Source organism: Mustela nivalis (assembly GCF_964662115.1).
Source record: "Mustela nivalis genome assembly, chromosome: 1".
NCBI classification, from domain to species: Eukaryota; Metazoa; Chordata; class Mammalia; order Carnivora; family Mustelidae; genus Mustela; species Mustela nivalis.
Window position 1 is genome coordinate 45,066,029 of NC_139020.1, and position 16,291 is coordinate 45,082,319.

Here is a 16,291-nt window from a genome sequence, read left to right on the forward strand (position 1 = left end):
GCAGTCACAAGAAAGCACATCCCCCATAAATTAAAGGTAACACATTCTTCCCAGCCATCACCAAATCACAGGAAAGACATTTTAGGTTGGAACAGACCTCTGTTTCCTCATTTCCCATCATGTGTGTCTCTCTCCTATTCTTCAAGGAATGATAGATGTAAACCATCTTTTTCTGAGCTTCATCCTTAAATAAAAGGTAAGAGTTGTCAACAACACAGTATGGAGGAGGTCAACCCAAGGAGGGTTCTCCAAAACAAAATTCAACACCAAGAATCTTTTTGGCACAAAGTTAGAATATATATATATATATACACAAACTATATACCTCAGATTACTATTTGTATATAGCAAATAGGCAGTGGTCCTTTTTTTAAGATGAAACAGTATGGCTTAATGAAAAAGCAACTACTTACATATCAGCTTATCAATGAAACATTCAAGTTTCATTTAATCCAGCCAACACCTTTTTTATATCCATATATGATATTCCCAGTTATAAGCTGGCAATTTATGAACACCACAGAATGAATGCTACCTCTTCAGAAATACTGGCTGTGGGATCTATAAAAACTTCCAATTACTGTAGACTCCCGTCCATCCATCTTACACAGCGACCAGAACCTCAGTCCTTGTCACCTCTTAGATAAGGGTTACTAGGATTTTTTTTTTTTTTTAAGAATACAAGAGAGTTTTGAGGTTTTCTATATATACTATAAACCAGTCCTGTCCAGGTGTGACCCTGATGGCTGTGACACTCTGGTTATGCACACATCTAGCTCCCTCACTCCCAGCCCCTCCAGTCACTCCTGGAGTACCTCCCAAGATGGCTGGCCAAGAGGAAGAAGGTGAAGCTATAGCTCGAGGTCCTTAGGATTATGGAGGGAGCTTTAGTAATAAACACGGAAGCTGTAACCCAGATCAAGTGAAGCCCAGGAATTTATTATTTCTGAAAGTTTTCCAATTGAGTCTAGGATCAGTATGCCAGTTTTAGGAACCATGGGGCTAGGTGGCAAGGTTATGGATATAAATTTCCTTCTCCATGTCTAGAAGATAGAACATCAACAAAATCGTACATAATGACAGACTGGGCAAGGTACAGGATGGGAGAGTGCGTGAGGGAGGTGGGGGAACAAGGAAGGTCTGCAGTTGTCTGAGCAAGTGCAGTGTGGCCTGAACCAGAAGGCAGAGACCAGGCATCCAACACTGCATGAGGGAATTGAAGGAGGGATCTGTGGGCATGCAGGCCCACCACCAATGCCCAAAAGGCAGGCATCCTTGGCATAGTGAGATCTGGGTACCCTCTGATGGAAAGTGAGGGCACTACTTTAGGAGGACAGACGGCTGCCCAGTGGGTCTGAAAAGGCAGGGGCCGTCTGTTAGTTTGATAACCTGAGGTCTGTGATGGAAATGTCCTGGGAGGAGAGAAGACCTCCTCCCCTCTGGATACTCACAGATTGATCCTGATCCGGCCCTACTGTGAGGATGGTGTGGTCTTTAAACTGCAATCTCACTGTGCTGTCCAACTTTGGTAACTGTCCACCTAGAAAACCCAGAGGAGGAAAGCCAGCCTTCACTAGAAAACCCAGGCTCAAATTTATGTGCAGTGAATCCAACTGTGGGGTGCCCTCCAACTCTAGTATTGGCTTACCCCATATTTATAATGATACTGAAGTACAGTTTACAACCTTACGGAGCTCATTCTTACAGATCTAAACCAGGCCACAGAAGCAGAGTAGCTGTACCTTCTGCACCCTACACTGGCTTCCCCAGGTTCCAGCCTCCGTCTGCCATTTGCTCTGTGTGTCAAGCCCAGCAGTACAACAAATGAGTCCATACCACACCACCTCACCAAGGACTAGTTGTGTAATCCTAGAAACTTAACCCATCCATGGAGGTCAAGCACTGTGTTATGAAAGCCACCTAATTAAGCTCACAGAAAAAAAAGTCTTTTCCAAGTTGGATTTAACTTCATACAAAAGTTACCCACTAAAAAGAGACCAGACTTATGGGGTCATCTGGTTGAAGAAGGAGTCTTGAGGGAACATAGTGTTACAGACTCTAGCGGCTAAGATAAGAGTTCTGGTAAGATACTCTGTGCTATAAGCTGATACTCATAAAACTTTTACTAAAGATTAAAATACACATGTTGGTAAAAATCTACTTTGAACAGGTACAAAAACACATCCTAAACTTCCCCGAAAGATGAAATTATAAAGTGGAATCAATGTTAAAGGTGACCTTACAGATTTTCTTATTTTAGTGGGTCTCAACCATGAGAAAGGAAACTTTTATAAACCTTAGTAAAAATAATCATCTCAACTCTACAGAGAAGGAGAAAAGCAGCAGGAGAGCTGGCCTGGCACTCACAGCCCTGTCTCAGTGTTCTCCTGCTGAACACAGACCATTCCACAGAACACCAACATTCAACAAGGCTACTCTGAAAGGGCGAAGCAAAAGCAAGACCAGTCCAACATCATGTCCGAACTCAGGCAGAAGCAAGCTGATCTCCTCCCTTACTAACTGCCACCTCAGCCTCATTTCATCCCTCCTGCCTATACAAGACCAAACAGACTCCTTATTTTCTGACAGCGTCCATCCGAGAACAAAGCCCTGCTTTCTCAACCCTCCTGAAAAATCACCTAACTCAAGCTATAAATATAAATCCCTCTAAAAATCTTACACTGAGATGCCCCACAATTCCCAGCAGTGTGTGGTCTTCCCTGTTGTAACAAGTCCTAAATCCGTCTGTCCCACTGCAGGAGTGTTGTACTGATGGCCTGCTATCACCACCTATCCAGAAGGGTTAGGTCATTTGCAGCCTAAACTGGTCACAAAATAGTCAATTGGAACTCTGGGAATGTGAGTGACAACCTTGGGTATTCTTACATTTCACCCATCCTTGAGATAATCTTGCTGGGATTATTTTAGTGTTCAAGTTCTTAAAGCTTCCTGAAGATGGTGAATACCAGAGTGCCCATAAATACACATATTTCTCACCCACAATCACAGGGCTCTTTCTCCCCATCACGCTGGGATGCAGGTTCTTTACAAAAAGACTTGTGAGATGCAGGATCCCTAAAGCAACAGCATGTCTCATCCAAACATAACATGCTAAAGATAGATCTAGGTCCACCTTAATTCTAAAATGCTGCTCACTTTCCACCTGTCCAAAGAGGAGCCCATCCAGGAAAGCCTTGAAATACCGCACCTGGTGTTGAAAGCTCCGCTGGGTCTCCCATGTGGTAAGGGGGGAGTCTGTTCATAACAAAATCCTTCTTCATGTCAGCTGAAAGCAGCTCTTTGGTGCCCTCCAGCCGGTCGGCAAGAGTCCTCAGAAAGCCACTTAACCTTCTCCTCGCAACAGCCGTGGCGTCCACCTGCTGGAAGGAGAAGTGAGTCCTGGCCCGACCTCCAGCAGGGCTGCCCGCGCATGTCCTGGTCTCCAGAGCAGCCCTTGGAGCGGCACCAGCCAGCACAGCCAGTGGGGCTCCTGCACAGGTCTCGCTCCTGTGGACTGAAGCTAGGGCTCTCCCTGTCACGGGACTCAGATTCAGCCACTCCCTCAGCCAGCATTCCCACCCTGCCCTCTAGCGCCCCCGCGCAGTCTACACAACAGTCTCAGCCCTTCAGCTCCCACATAACGCGCACAGCGCGACGGTCTCTGCAAACCATACATCGACGCAGGAGATGAGCTTGACTCCAGTGGGAAGAAGGATCCTGGAGTCCAGAGGAGGCAGGCCACAGCGTCTGCTGGCCTGGGCTGCCACTGCCCACCCACCGACCCAAGTCTTTACTCCTTACCAGGAGCAGCTGCCGGGGTATGCCAGCCCGGAACTCCAGATCTTCCTTGGCAGTGTCGAATACAAGCCCAGAAATGGTGTCCAAAAGGAAATCTCCCCACGAACTGCAACATGCACCCAGAAAGAAAACAGTGAACACCCACGGAATCTACATAAAACACTGATTACTAGTAAATCCCAAAGCTACAAACTACATTCTGACTCCCCAGGCACAGTGAGTTCCATTAATTAGACATTACACAGCACAAAAAAACTTGAAGGCCTTCATCAATCACACTGCTTCTCCCCCTCCCCTTTCCCAGACACTCATGTGGAAAGTTAGAAGGTGGGAAGCTAGGCTTTAATTCACGACTTCTTTCTTAAAAGATACCACACAATCCTATACAGGTGTAAGTAGGAAGTTCAAGGGTCCAATTTATTTTTAATGTTTTCAGTTGTAACACAAATGTTTTTGAGAGGAGCTCTGTAGGAAATTTTTAACAATCATAGGACCTAAAATATAGTTTATGTTAAAAAAAATTCCAAAAGAAATACATTTAGGGTAACAGCAAAATCCCTGGACTGTTACACATTATCTGAACTGTAAGACGTTACATTTTCCTTTTTCCCTTATAAAAGAGGGGCACTCTTCCTCAGTGAAATACCCAACATCAATTAATTTCAAAACAGTCAATATGCAACTTGTTAAACTCTAGCAGGGCTAGAAGGGTAGAATCCGGTGGCCAAAAATAACATCTAGGGATGAGCATCAGTGTTCAATCACCTGAATTTGCCTGGGCCATTTACGGTTGGCGCACTCCTAAATGTGTGCCACTGCAGAGACACTCTGTGGGGTTGCTCTCTTTAAATATTTCTAGCTGTTTAAAATCTTCCCTCAGTATCACCAGATTTCAAATAGCTGGCTATGTACAAAAATGGGAATTCACAGTATCACTTTTGCTTCTCACTCAGTAAGCAAAATTAACACTTTTATGCTTCCTTCCAAAAAAGTGTCAGAAGACAAAAGTCACATCAGTGACACTTTCCCTAAGATGTCTACCATTTGGTGTCCTCACACTCTGCAACTTAATGTTACACCCAGCCTCACATCTGACTGAATGAGCTGCCTCCTGGAGGTCTTTTACCAGCACAAAAAGAAGCTCTTCTTTCACGGGGTCCTAGGTGAAATGGTGCGACAGTTGCTCGTGAAGAGGGGTCATTGCAGTTAAACTGAGCTCTGTGCTCTTGTTAGAATCAGAATGGATCTTGGGCCAAAATTTGAGATTAATATCTCTTGAGGGGTTCACTTTGGCAAAACAGACAAATTAACCTGCTGCTGTCCCAGATCTCAGACACTCCCAGCAACTGACCCTTGAGAGGGTTTAGGGAAAGGCCTCAATCCTCCCCGTGCCAGTGTCAGGGGACCAGGCCCACGGCACAGGGACATCTCTGGGGAGCAATGGTTCCTGAGTTCCAGTTTGTCCCATTCTAGCTCCAGCACCACTGATAAAGGCACAGGTCAGCGTCTGACCTGAGACTCCTCAATTATGGTGCCTGTCCACCTCCCCCGCTGACCAGAGAAGGCATGTGTGGGGCCCAGGGGCAGCCCACCAGATCTTTGCTCTTAGGATTGGAAAACAGTTTAGCAGAAGTAGAAGCTATTAGATTCAGGGAGATAAAGGAGGTCAGATAAGTAACGGATGACGGCTTATGGAGGAGTCCATGGTATGAGTGAACAGGAGATGAGGAAGGAAAACAAGGGCATGAAAAGCCACTGACTAGAAAACTAGTTGGAGGCATCAAGTGAATGCAAAAGACAGAGAATCCCAGATGGGGGAGTAGCTCAGTCACATTAACGGCAGGACACCAGAAGCTACACAGATACCCACAGGGCCAAACTGGCTGCTAAGGCCCGAGCTGCTTGACACCCACTGTGAACTCCTGGTTCCAGCCTCCCTGGGGCTGGCCCCTCTCCGGTTCTTACGATCCCACTCCCCCAATTTTTCCTGCTCTTCTTGAGCCTGCCGCGATGACCTTCTGTTGCTTTGGTCAGCCTCGTAAACACATGGGTTCATGTCACCCAGAAAAGCCAGATGAGGAAGAAGTCATGCTCACTTGTTTTGCAAATCATGGCTCTGAAGGTAGGAGGGGGCCTGCTGTCCACTGGGACGGGGATGCCTCTCCTCCCCTGACCATCTGACCCACCTCTGCTTTCTCATCCTTTAAGACTCACTCAGCCTCGGTGTCATTTCTGCAGCCTTCCCTGTGCTCCTCAGGAGTCTCCTCTGCACACCCATGACGGAGTTATCCCACTGCTAACTATTTCCCAGTCCGTGTCCTCTCTCACCACCACTTCCAGAGCGCAAGCTCTTTCCAAGCGCCTTCCGTCCCAGGCCGCATTCCCAGCAACTGCACAGGGTCTGGTGCCTGCACGCCGCAGGGCGGCGGCGACGACTGGCAGGTGCGAGGAAGGCGGCGGCTGGCCGGAAACGGCTCACGGGGAGGCTGCTGCCGCCCAGGTCCTGTGAGGCGGCACTCACCGAAATGGAACACGGTTTTAATTAGAACTGTGTTCAGCACATGTGCTTTTAGGTCTCACTGTTCCAGACTTCCTTTCCTACTCAATTTCATGAACTTTATAAAAAGTGGAACCCTTAAAAGAGATCTGGAGGTTTCAGTGAATACAGACTTTCTGTGTGGGGTGATGAAAATGTTTTGAAAACAGTGGTGATGGTTGCACAACAGTGTGAATATAATTAATGTCACCAAATTGTACAGTTAAAAATGGTTAAAGTGGCATATTCTATGTTATAAATATTTAACTGCAATAAGAAAATGTTAGAGAGGCCACAAGCCCAGCCTGGCTTCACTAACACAGCACCACAGCTCTGGTTCTTTCTTCCCGAACTCTGGGAGCCTCATGGGGCAACATCCAATGTTCTATACAGTTAGGCTCAGGATATTCCCAGGAGGAACCCCAGCTGGACCTGCAGCATGGGCAGGACTCTATAAAGGAACTGGAAGTTAGCAAGGGAGCCTGAAGGAAACCCCTGAGGTTGGATAAACAGGACAGCAGTGGCCAACCCCCTCATTCCCTTTTGCATGTGGCTGCCATGGGCCACAACTTGAGCCTCCCTGGGATGGACGGCTGGGAGGAGAGAGTTTACTTGTTCTGGTAGGTGCTGATGGTCACGTGAGTGGAGTGGGCCAGCCCTGGAGGAGTGTCCGCCTGATGAATGGTCCCTCTGGGAAAGTACAGGAAATCACCTGGCTGAAGGAAATTAAAAAAAAGAGAGAGAGAGAAGGGAGTTAATAAGGAGAGTGTCTTTTCAATCCTCCATGTCTTAAAGAGACAAAAATAGGCTCTGGGTTTCAGTCTTCCATTCTAGAAACCTACTTTGTGATTCCTGAGGTGGTCTGTGTGCTGGGCTCCTGGGGTCCCAATAGTCTAGCTTCACCATGCCTATGAGCCTGTCACTGTGAACCCCAAACCTGGAGAGGGTTTCAGTATCCACTTTGTTTACTCACAAGCTAAGAGCAGGTACACTGAAACTGTCCTGCCCCAATCCAGGGATCAAGCAGGTGACACGGTGGGAAGCCTGCACCCTCCCCTGTCTCTACCCTTCAAGTGGTGAACAGTAGGAGGCTTAGAGTCAAACAAACATTGCCATTTACAGGCTAGTGACCCCAGGAAATTACTGAACCCCCCTAAGCCTCAGCTCCTTCACCTGTAAAAGAGAGGCACTGGCCCAACAATCACAGACATATTTTCAGGATTAAAGGAGATGCCATTTCCAGACTTCCTGGAGCCATAACGGCAGGAGGTTGTTCTGTAATTACTGTACCTGCCACCGCCCCCCCCCACCATTAAGTTGGTGAGCTCTTCTAGGCAGGGTCAAGGTCCTTTATGTATTCCCCAGAGCCTAAGCCACCAAAGCATCAGGTATACGACAGAGGCTCAATGAATGTTTAACCCTTCACTTGAACCTAAAAACTAGATGTGAGGGAAGATTAGTCACTCTCTAGGGCAGGTGAATTTCTACTCTGTCCCAGGTCTCGCCCAAGCCAGGGGCAGAAGTATCCTTCCTAAATCACTCCAGAGGCTATACCCTCACTAATCCCACCTGGATAAAAAAAAAAACCCAAAACTGCCACAACAGGAAGCAGTCAGCTCACTGATGAAGAGTATGGGCCCTGCAGAGGCAGCTCAAGAAACAGCAAATTTAAACAAAAACAAAACAAAACAAAACAAAACAAAACTTTTCTTAATGTTAAGATTTTCCTTAAAGCAAGAAACAATACACAATGAAACATATTCGCGAGCGCTATCTTGGTGGCTCACGCACCCTGAATGACACCAAGCTGACAGGGAAATTACTCCTTCAAACAAATGCTTTACTCACAATTACACCTATCACTCACTGACTGTCTCTGCACCACCCCTCTAAATGGGACCTTCATTTGTGCATTTATTCATACCACAAACATCTGATTAACTAATCTCCACCCTCTTCCCATGCCAGGCACCATGCTAGGCACTGGGGATAGAGCGGTAAACAAAACCAGGCCTGCCTTTTGGTAGTTCATTCAAGACAAAGAGCAAACATGAGGAGAAGGAAGAGTCGACGGATACCATAAAAACACTCCAGTGGAGCAAGGCAGATAGAGCAGTAAATAAATAAGGTCCAGTGGTGGTAAATGCAGTGAAAATGAAAGAAGCAAAAGGAGAGGAATGAAGCAAACGGGAGTGGGGGGGGGGCAGGGTGTGCCTGGGGTAATGGGTGCCATTTTTATTCAGGATGGGCACGGATACCTCACTCTGCTACAATGACATTTCAGTTGAGACTTTAGGAAATGAGCAAGCCAGCATGGGACTACCTGGGCAGAAAAGATTCCAGGGAGAGGGAAGAGCAGCACAAAGGTCCTGAGGTTGAAAATGTCTTGGCACGTTTGAAAAGCACTGGTCAACGTGGTAGGAGAGTAGTGAGGGTGGAAATGATGGCAGATGAAGTGAGAAGGCAGCAGAGGGGCCAGATGACAGGGCATTCTGGGCTGTTTTAAGGATTTCGGCTTTTATTCTAGATTTAAAAGAAAGGGCAAAGGGTTCAATGGCTCTCAAAAGTAGGTCTGGGCAAAGGGTTCAATGGAACTCGAAAGGATCATATGGTTGCTACGTCAGAAAAGTCTACAGTGGGGATACCAAATAGGAGGCTTTTGTATAGATCCACATCCAAGGGTTTTATCCTGAACAAGCAGGAAAATGGAGAGCCAGTTACAGGAAAGGAGGCTAGGGAGAGGATGGGAAATGGGAGTTTGCTTTGCAGAATATTAAACTGGCAATACCTTTTACCTTTATAGTGAATATATTAAGTAGGTAGCTGGATATAAGTCTAGAGTTTAGATATGTAGGCTAGAGACAGAACAGAACATAGCACAGAAAATATGGCAGTCTAGAGGGAATTTAAAACCATGGGAGTAGGTATGGATTGAGGAAAGAGGTCCAGGAAATAAACCCTGGCACCCTACCATTCAGAGACACAAAGACTGAGGGCAAAAGAGCAAAGAGACTGAGAATGAAACATATTCGTGAGCGCTTACAACCTACAAGGTAACTATTATGATCTCCTTTTCAAAAAAGGAGAAACTAAGACTGAGAAAAGAGAATGAAGAAGAACAGCCAGTAGGTGGGCAAGAGAAGAGAGGGTGGGATCCCGGAAGCCCAGTGAAGAAGGCAGGAATGCCCCACTGTGTCCAGCAAGGCTGACAGGGGGCTGCTGGATGCAGACTCGGAGGTAAGCACTATTCTGGTCTTGACAACATGGAGGCCCCCAGTAACCTTGGGGAGAATGGTTCTGGAGGAATGGAGGAAAGCCTGGTGGGAGAAGTGCCCGAGAGCACGAGAGAAGACCAGGAATGGTGACAGGGTCCCTACTGTCTATGTCCTAACCCCGGGCACCTATAAATATTTAGGGCACACGGACAAGGCCAATGAAGGCTGCTGGCAGGGAAATTATTCCAGATTATCCAGGCAGGTACTTAAAAGTGGAAGAGGGTACAGCAAGAGAGAACCAGAGATGGCAGTGGGAAAAAGGCTGGCTTTGCAGATGGAGGAGGGGCCATGAGCCAAGGAATGCAGGCGGCCTCTGGAAGCTGGAAAAAGCTGGAAATGAATTTTCCCCCAGAGCCCCTGGAAGGAATCAGTCCTGCCAACACATGATTTCAGCCAAGTGAAACCAAATCCCTTTTGTACTGCTGAATTGCACAACTATAAGTTAATAAATCTGTGTTGTTTTAAGCCACTGAATTTGTGAGAATTTGTGGGATTTGATAAGCAGCAATAAATATGTTGACATAGAGCCCTCTCTTCCAAGGAATTTCATTACAAAGAGGCACTGAAACATATTTTTTAATTCTTACAACCTACAAGGTAACTATTATGATCTCCTTTTCAAAAAAGGAGAAACTAAGACTGAGATAAATAAGATGCCCAAGAACACACAGCTCTTAAGTAACAGCAGCTGAATTCAAACCTAGGTGTGTCAGATCCCCAAACCAGAGTGGTTTTTCCATTGTAGGAGGGGTCTTCATCCTGAGACCCTGGGTTTGGTGACCCTCACTGTGGCCTTCATGCCCTCCCCACCCAGAGTGACTCAGCTTCTCTGTTTCATACACGGGGCATTTACACAAGATTTCATTTGAAGAGCATCACTGATTTAAACCCCATATGTAGGGACGCCTGGGTGGCTCAGTTGGTTAAGCAGCTGCCTTTGGCTCAGGTCATGATGCCAGCGTCCTGGAATCGAGTCCCATATCGGGCTCCTTGCTCCGCAGGGAGCCTGCTTCTCCGTCTGACTCTGCCTTCCACTCTGTCTGCCTGTGCTCGCTCTCGCTCACTCTCTCTGACAAATAAATAAAATCTTTAAAAAAAAAATAAAAAGAAAAAAGAAATAAACCCCATATGTATACAGACATGCAACTTGAATAAAAACCCATGGTACACAATGCTTGTTTCTCCTCCCAGGGACTTGGGGCTGCTCTTAATGAACTGAAAAAGGATGGGTATGATTAATGGGCATCACCACACCTCCTCCCAGTCTCCCACCACTGCCTCCCAGAACCCACACCATCTATATCTGAAGACCACTAGGAAGACCAACCTTCTTGGGCATAGCAAGTAGCCAGTCATCAGGCTAGGTAACTCAGCGCTGGCCTTAGACACCATGGACAGCTTAGTCTATGGCCTAAAAATAATCAACCAAGAGCCTATTAAACATGCTTCACCAAGAGAGAGGGTTGGTGAACTCTTTCTGTAAAGGGCTCCAGTAAATAGTTGTGGTTTGCAGGTCACGTGATCTCCATGGCAACCAGCCAACCCTGCAGGTGCGATGTGAATGCAGCCCTAGATGGCAAATAAGAAAGGGATATGGCTGTGTTCCAGTAAACTTGATTTTCGAAACAAAGGCAACAGGGCATATTTTTGGCCCATGGGCCATCGTTTGCTGACTGCTGACCAAGAACTTAAAAAAAAAAAGTTACCTTTAATTGTATTTATTCAAATCTCCTGTACTATAAACACACATCTACAAAAGGAGATTATTTCTCCCAGTCACAGGCAAACAGGAAAAGCTTTTGAAATCAAGGAAGGGCCATAAATCATTGAGTAATAACTAATTACAAGTTCAAGTCACAAGAAAAGCAACAATAATAACTATATGCAAGTCTATCAGGTTGGTAGAATTTTTGGAATGATTTGAGCTGTTTTATCTTAATTCAACATAAAGTTGAGTCCAGAGAGTCTAGTGTACTATTAAGAGGAAAGTGGGTCATGCTAGAATTTCACCAACAAAAAAAACTAAGGGGTTCCTGGCTGTGCTCTGCCTAAGTAAGCTATAACCAGGTCCCGTGGGCTGGCTTAGATTTGGTGAAGCCGCCCAAGGCCAAACCTCCCACTTCTACTCTGGAGAAGTTGGTGGTCAGCCAATTCACAATCCATTCCTGTGGAACTTGGATTATATTTGGAGACGGGTTGTTTAGAAAATGAACTTAACGTTTCCTCAGCCGTTCTACCGGTACAAACACCAAGTCTCCTTTAGATGCTGCACGTGTTGGGCGCCTGGGTGGCTCAGTGGGTTAAGCCTCTGCCTTCGACTTGGATCATGATCTCGGAGTCCTGGGATTGAGTCCCACATTGGGCTCTGCTCTGCAGAGAGACTGCTTCCTCCTCTCTCTCTCTCTACCTGCCTCTCTGACTACTTGTGATCTCTCTGTCAAATAAATAAATAAAATCTTAAAAAAAAAAAAAAAAGCTGCACATGCTAACGAGCGAGAGCCAGCTCGACCCCACACTCTTGCATATATTCCCACGGGGACCACCGAACACACACTAAAACCCAAACGGAAACCTGTGTCAGGAGCAGCAGCCAGGACGGAAGTCGTGTACCTTCAACGTGAACTCATGGGTCGGCCTCCCAATCCTGTCCTCGAACTCCACGCTGTACTCCCGGGCCAGGGGCACAGTCGGACGGTAGAGACGCCAGTGTTTCTCTCCTTCCAGCTGCAGGATGAAGACCTACAGAGAGCCACAGGGCCCAGGAGTGTCAGTGAGCTTCCTGACAACTCACGTGGCAGAGTGGTGCTAGAGCATTAGCCCTCCAAAGGCTCAGATGGATTACAAGTTTCAGATAAAAAATAAAAATGAGGGATTAGTGAGGCATTTCACTCTACACTTAAAAGTTGCCACCGCCGGTTTCCACTTTTAAAAACAGGTGACCATGAGCCCCGATACTGGAAAGATATTCATTCTCTTCACTGTAATAAAGCCTCACTGGGTTCTTTATATCCCCCCATCTCCTGCCTTTAAATCTTCCATCAGACAGCTGAAAGCCCATAATCTCCGATGGAAAAGCCAAGCTTCATATATTCCTCAGGGTCTAAAATCCTGAATATCATCCTTGGCAGACAGGAAAACTTCAAGTTTTTTATTCTTCACTCAGCCAAAGGTATCTCAAAGCTCTGCTTAAAATATTAACAACAAAAAAAATTTTAGGCAATGTATTGGTATGAAAGTGCTTTCAAATGGGCGAAAAGGGGCTTTTTACTAATAACTCTGTGTTCATAACCTGTCTTAGCATAAAAGGAAAGCAACAGACTCCCTAGGCCAAAGGGATTTTGGCAGCCACATGACAGTGAACCAACACTTGTCAAGGGGCCAGACCTTAAGTGAAACCATGACCTCCGTTCAAGCTGCCCCGAGATTTTCACAAATGGAAAAAATTATCTATTTTTGGCAGCTCCAGAAAAAGAACAGAATGAAAGCAGATGTAAGGATTACTTGTGACCTCACTTTACTAAAACCCTTACATTGTGAAATTAGAGAAAAAGCCAATCACGCTTTTCTATAGACAGGTTCAATAAATACCTGTTCATAGGAGTGTGTAGCTCTTTATATTAGTAAACCTAGGAACCACCTCTCCCCTTTGAGAAGGAGCAGGAAACTAGTTTGGTGGAATTGATCTGACACAACATCTAGGTGAGGTCAAGATCTCTGGGGCCACACAGCAAGAAGGACAGGGAGCTGAACTGAATCCCAACATCTAACTCAGTCACAAGCAGTGACTCCTTCCCTGAGCAGAAGAATTTTCTTCCTCTTACCTCCACATCATCATAATGGGGTGGGAGGCCCTGGGATCCTGCAGGCGTTATGTACACATTCGAGCCAACCAAGGAGCCAAAGTAGCATTCTAGCTTCTCCTGGATCCTCCAAAGCTCATCCTTAAAAAGAAAGGAAGGAAGAAAGGTGGGAGAAGAGGTGAAAAATATGTCAGAAACAAGAGCAAGAACATGTTCTTATTCACTTAGCAAGTCTTTACTGCACAGCTATCATGTTCCAGATGCCTGAGAATTCAGCAGTGAAAGAGCCAATAGCTCTGCGCTCAAGAGGCTTCCATCCTGAAGATGGTGGAGGAGGAGTAGGAGATCTAAATTTCATCGGGTCCCAGGAATCATCTAGATAGTTATCAAACCATTCCGAACACCTAAAACTCAATAGGAGATCGAAGAAAAGAATAGCAGCAATTCTAGGAACAGAAAAGCAACCACTTTCTGGAAAGTAGGATGTGCGGAGAAGTGAATCCAAGGCAACGTACAGGAAAATAGTCCATGGGGGGAGGGGCCGACTCCCAGTAAGCGGTAGAGCAGTGCAGCACAAAAACATAACTTTTAGAAGTCTACTCCACTGAGGGATATTGCTCCGGGGGGTGGAGGGGGCCCTCATGGGGACAGTGTGGTCTCAGGACCCTCAGGGTCACAGAAAGACTGGGGGTACCTGAATGTGGCAGAGCCCCCAGGTATTAGAGTAGGGAAGCCAGCTGCAGAGACGGAACCAAGGAGTGGGCTCTCACCTCAGGGTTGCCATAAACCATGATTTCTGGCACTGCTGGGCCACAGCTCTTTGAGCAGGGACCCCACAAGTGGTAGATCCCAGGAGACTCCTTCCTTCCCCCTCTGGGAGGAGCAATGCGGAAGCGTGTTGTAGGAATCTGCTGGGTTTGGAGACTCCAAATGGGGTTGTGTGCCAGAGACAGAAACACTTGGTCACAGGCTGGGAGAGCACAGAGTGCAACCGGAGACCAGGGAGACAAGAGTGATTGACTATTTTTCTCTGAGGGTGCAGTGAGCAGTGGGGCTCTGAGCTCTTGGCTCCTATGGGGCTAGAGATTTGAGGCCGCTATCCTCATTCCTGTCCTCTAAAGTTGTATGCAAAGAATTCAGGAAACAAAAGCTACAGAGGCAAACCCACACAGATTGCTTAGCCTGACCCCTGGCAAGGGCGGTGAAGTTCTACCTAGGACAAACAAATCTGCGAATCACTGCAACAGGCCCCTCCCGCAAGAAGATCAACAAGAACATCCAGCCAGACCAAGTTCATGATCAATGAGAACAGCAGAACTCCAGACATAGGGGAACATTTGGTATACAGTTTCTTCTAACAGATCAAAATATACCCTAAATCTAAAGTATGGGTTTGTTCTAGTCTCCAGGCAGATCACATTCTCTTCTTTCTTCCTTCCTTCCTTTCTTTTTTTCTTTATTCAACCAACTTCTTGTCTTATCAATTCCTTTTTAAGAATCTTTTTTTCATTTTCATCTTTACAGTCATATTCCATTCCTTCATCATGTTTATTTTTGTATATACATGTTTTTCATTCTTTATATGTTTTCTTTCTATATATGTTTTACTTTCTTTAAAATTTGGGGAGGCAGACCAAAATACACCCAAAATCAAGTGTATCACTCTGTTCTAATCATATATATACATATATATAAGCATATATATGTGTGTGTGTGTGTGTGTGTGTGTGTGTGTATTTTTCTCCTTCTTTCTCCTTTCTTTTCTCCCCAATTTCAGGTCTCTTCTGATTTGCTTAGAGTATATTTTTCTGGGGTTGTTGCTACCCTTTTAGTATTTTTTCTCTCATTCATCTATTCTTATCTGGGTAAAATGACAAGGCAGGAAAAGTCACTTCAAAAGAAAAGAACAAGAGGCAGTACTGACAGCAAGGAACCTAATCAATATGGACATTAGTAATATGTTAGAACCAGAGTTCAGAATGACGATTATCAAGATGCTAGCTGGGCTTGAAAAAAGCATAGAAGATGCACAGAAGATACTTGAGAATCCCTTTCCGGAGGGGGGAAGAAAAAAACCCTTTCTGGACAAATAAAAGAACTAAAACCTAACCAAGTTGAAATCTAAAAAGCTATTAATGAGGTGCAATAAAAAATGGAGGCTCTTAACTGCTAGGATAAATGAGGCAGAAGAGACAATTAATGATACAGAAGACCAAATAATGAAGAATAAAGAAGCCAAGAAAAAGACAGACAAACAACTACTTGACCATGAGGGGAGAGTTCAAGAGATAAGTGATACAATATTAGAATAATTGGGATCCCAGAAGAAGAAGAAAAAGAGAGAGAGGGGCAGAAGGTATATTAGAGAAAATTACAGTGCAGAATTTCCCTCATGTGGCTAAGGAAACAAGGATCAAAATCCAGGAGATACACAGAATCCCCCTCAAATTCAATAAAAATAGGACAACACCTTGTCCTCTAATAGTAAAACTCACAAGTCTCAGTGACAAAGCAAAAATCCTGAAATTAGCTCGGAACAAGAAGTCTGTAACACACAATAGTAGAAATATTAGATTGGCAGCAGACCTATCCACAGAGACCTGGCAGGCCAGAAAGGACTGGCATGATATATTCAGAGCACAAAACGAGAAAAATATGCGGCCAAGAATACTATATCCAGCTAGACTATCACTGAAAATAAACGGAGAGATAACAAACTCCCAGGAAAAACAAAAACTAAAAGAATTTGCAAACACCAAACCAGTCCTACAGGAAATATTGAAAGTTGTCCTCTAAACAAAGAGAGAGCCTAAAAGTAATAAAACAGAAAGGAACAGAGACACTATACAGTAATAGTCACCTTACAGACAATACAATGACAC

General features: G+C 45.4%; 1 protein-coding gene across 1 annotated transcript in view; it reads right to left on the minus strand.

The window, feature by feature from the left end:
• Nucleotides 1-16,291, minus strand: part of RIOX2 (ribosomal oxygenase 2) — a 33,170-nt gene that overhangs the window by 988 nt on the left and 15,891 nt on the right. Inside the window, exons 3-9 of the mRNA XM_082695214.1 lie at nucleotides 13,431-13,550; nucleotides 12,220-12,348; nucleotides 6,947-7,050; nucleotides 3,802-3,904; nucleotides 3,209-3,380; nucleotides 1,452-1,540; nucleotides 98-184 (exon numbers count right to left, since the gene is read on the minus strand). Of these exons, the coding sequence (XP_082551340.1) occupies nucleotides 98-184; nucleotides 1,452-1,540; nucleotides 3,209-3,380; nucleotides 3,802-3,904; nucleotides 6,947-7,050; nucleotides 12,220-12,348; nucleotides 13,431-13,550 (804 nt within the window). The remainder of the gene's footprint in view (nucleotides 1-97; nucleotides 185-1,451; nucleotides 1,541-3,208; nucleotides 3,381-3,801; nucleotides 3,905-6,946; nucleotides 7,051-12,219; nucleotides 12,349-13,430; nucleotides 13,551-16,291) is intronic.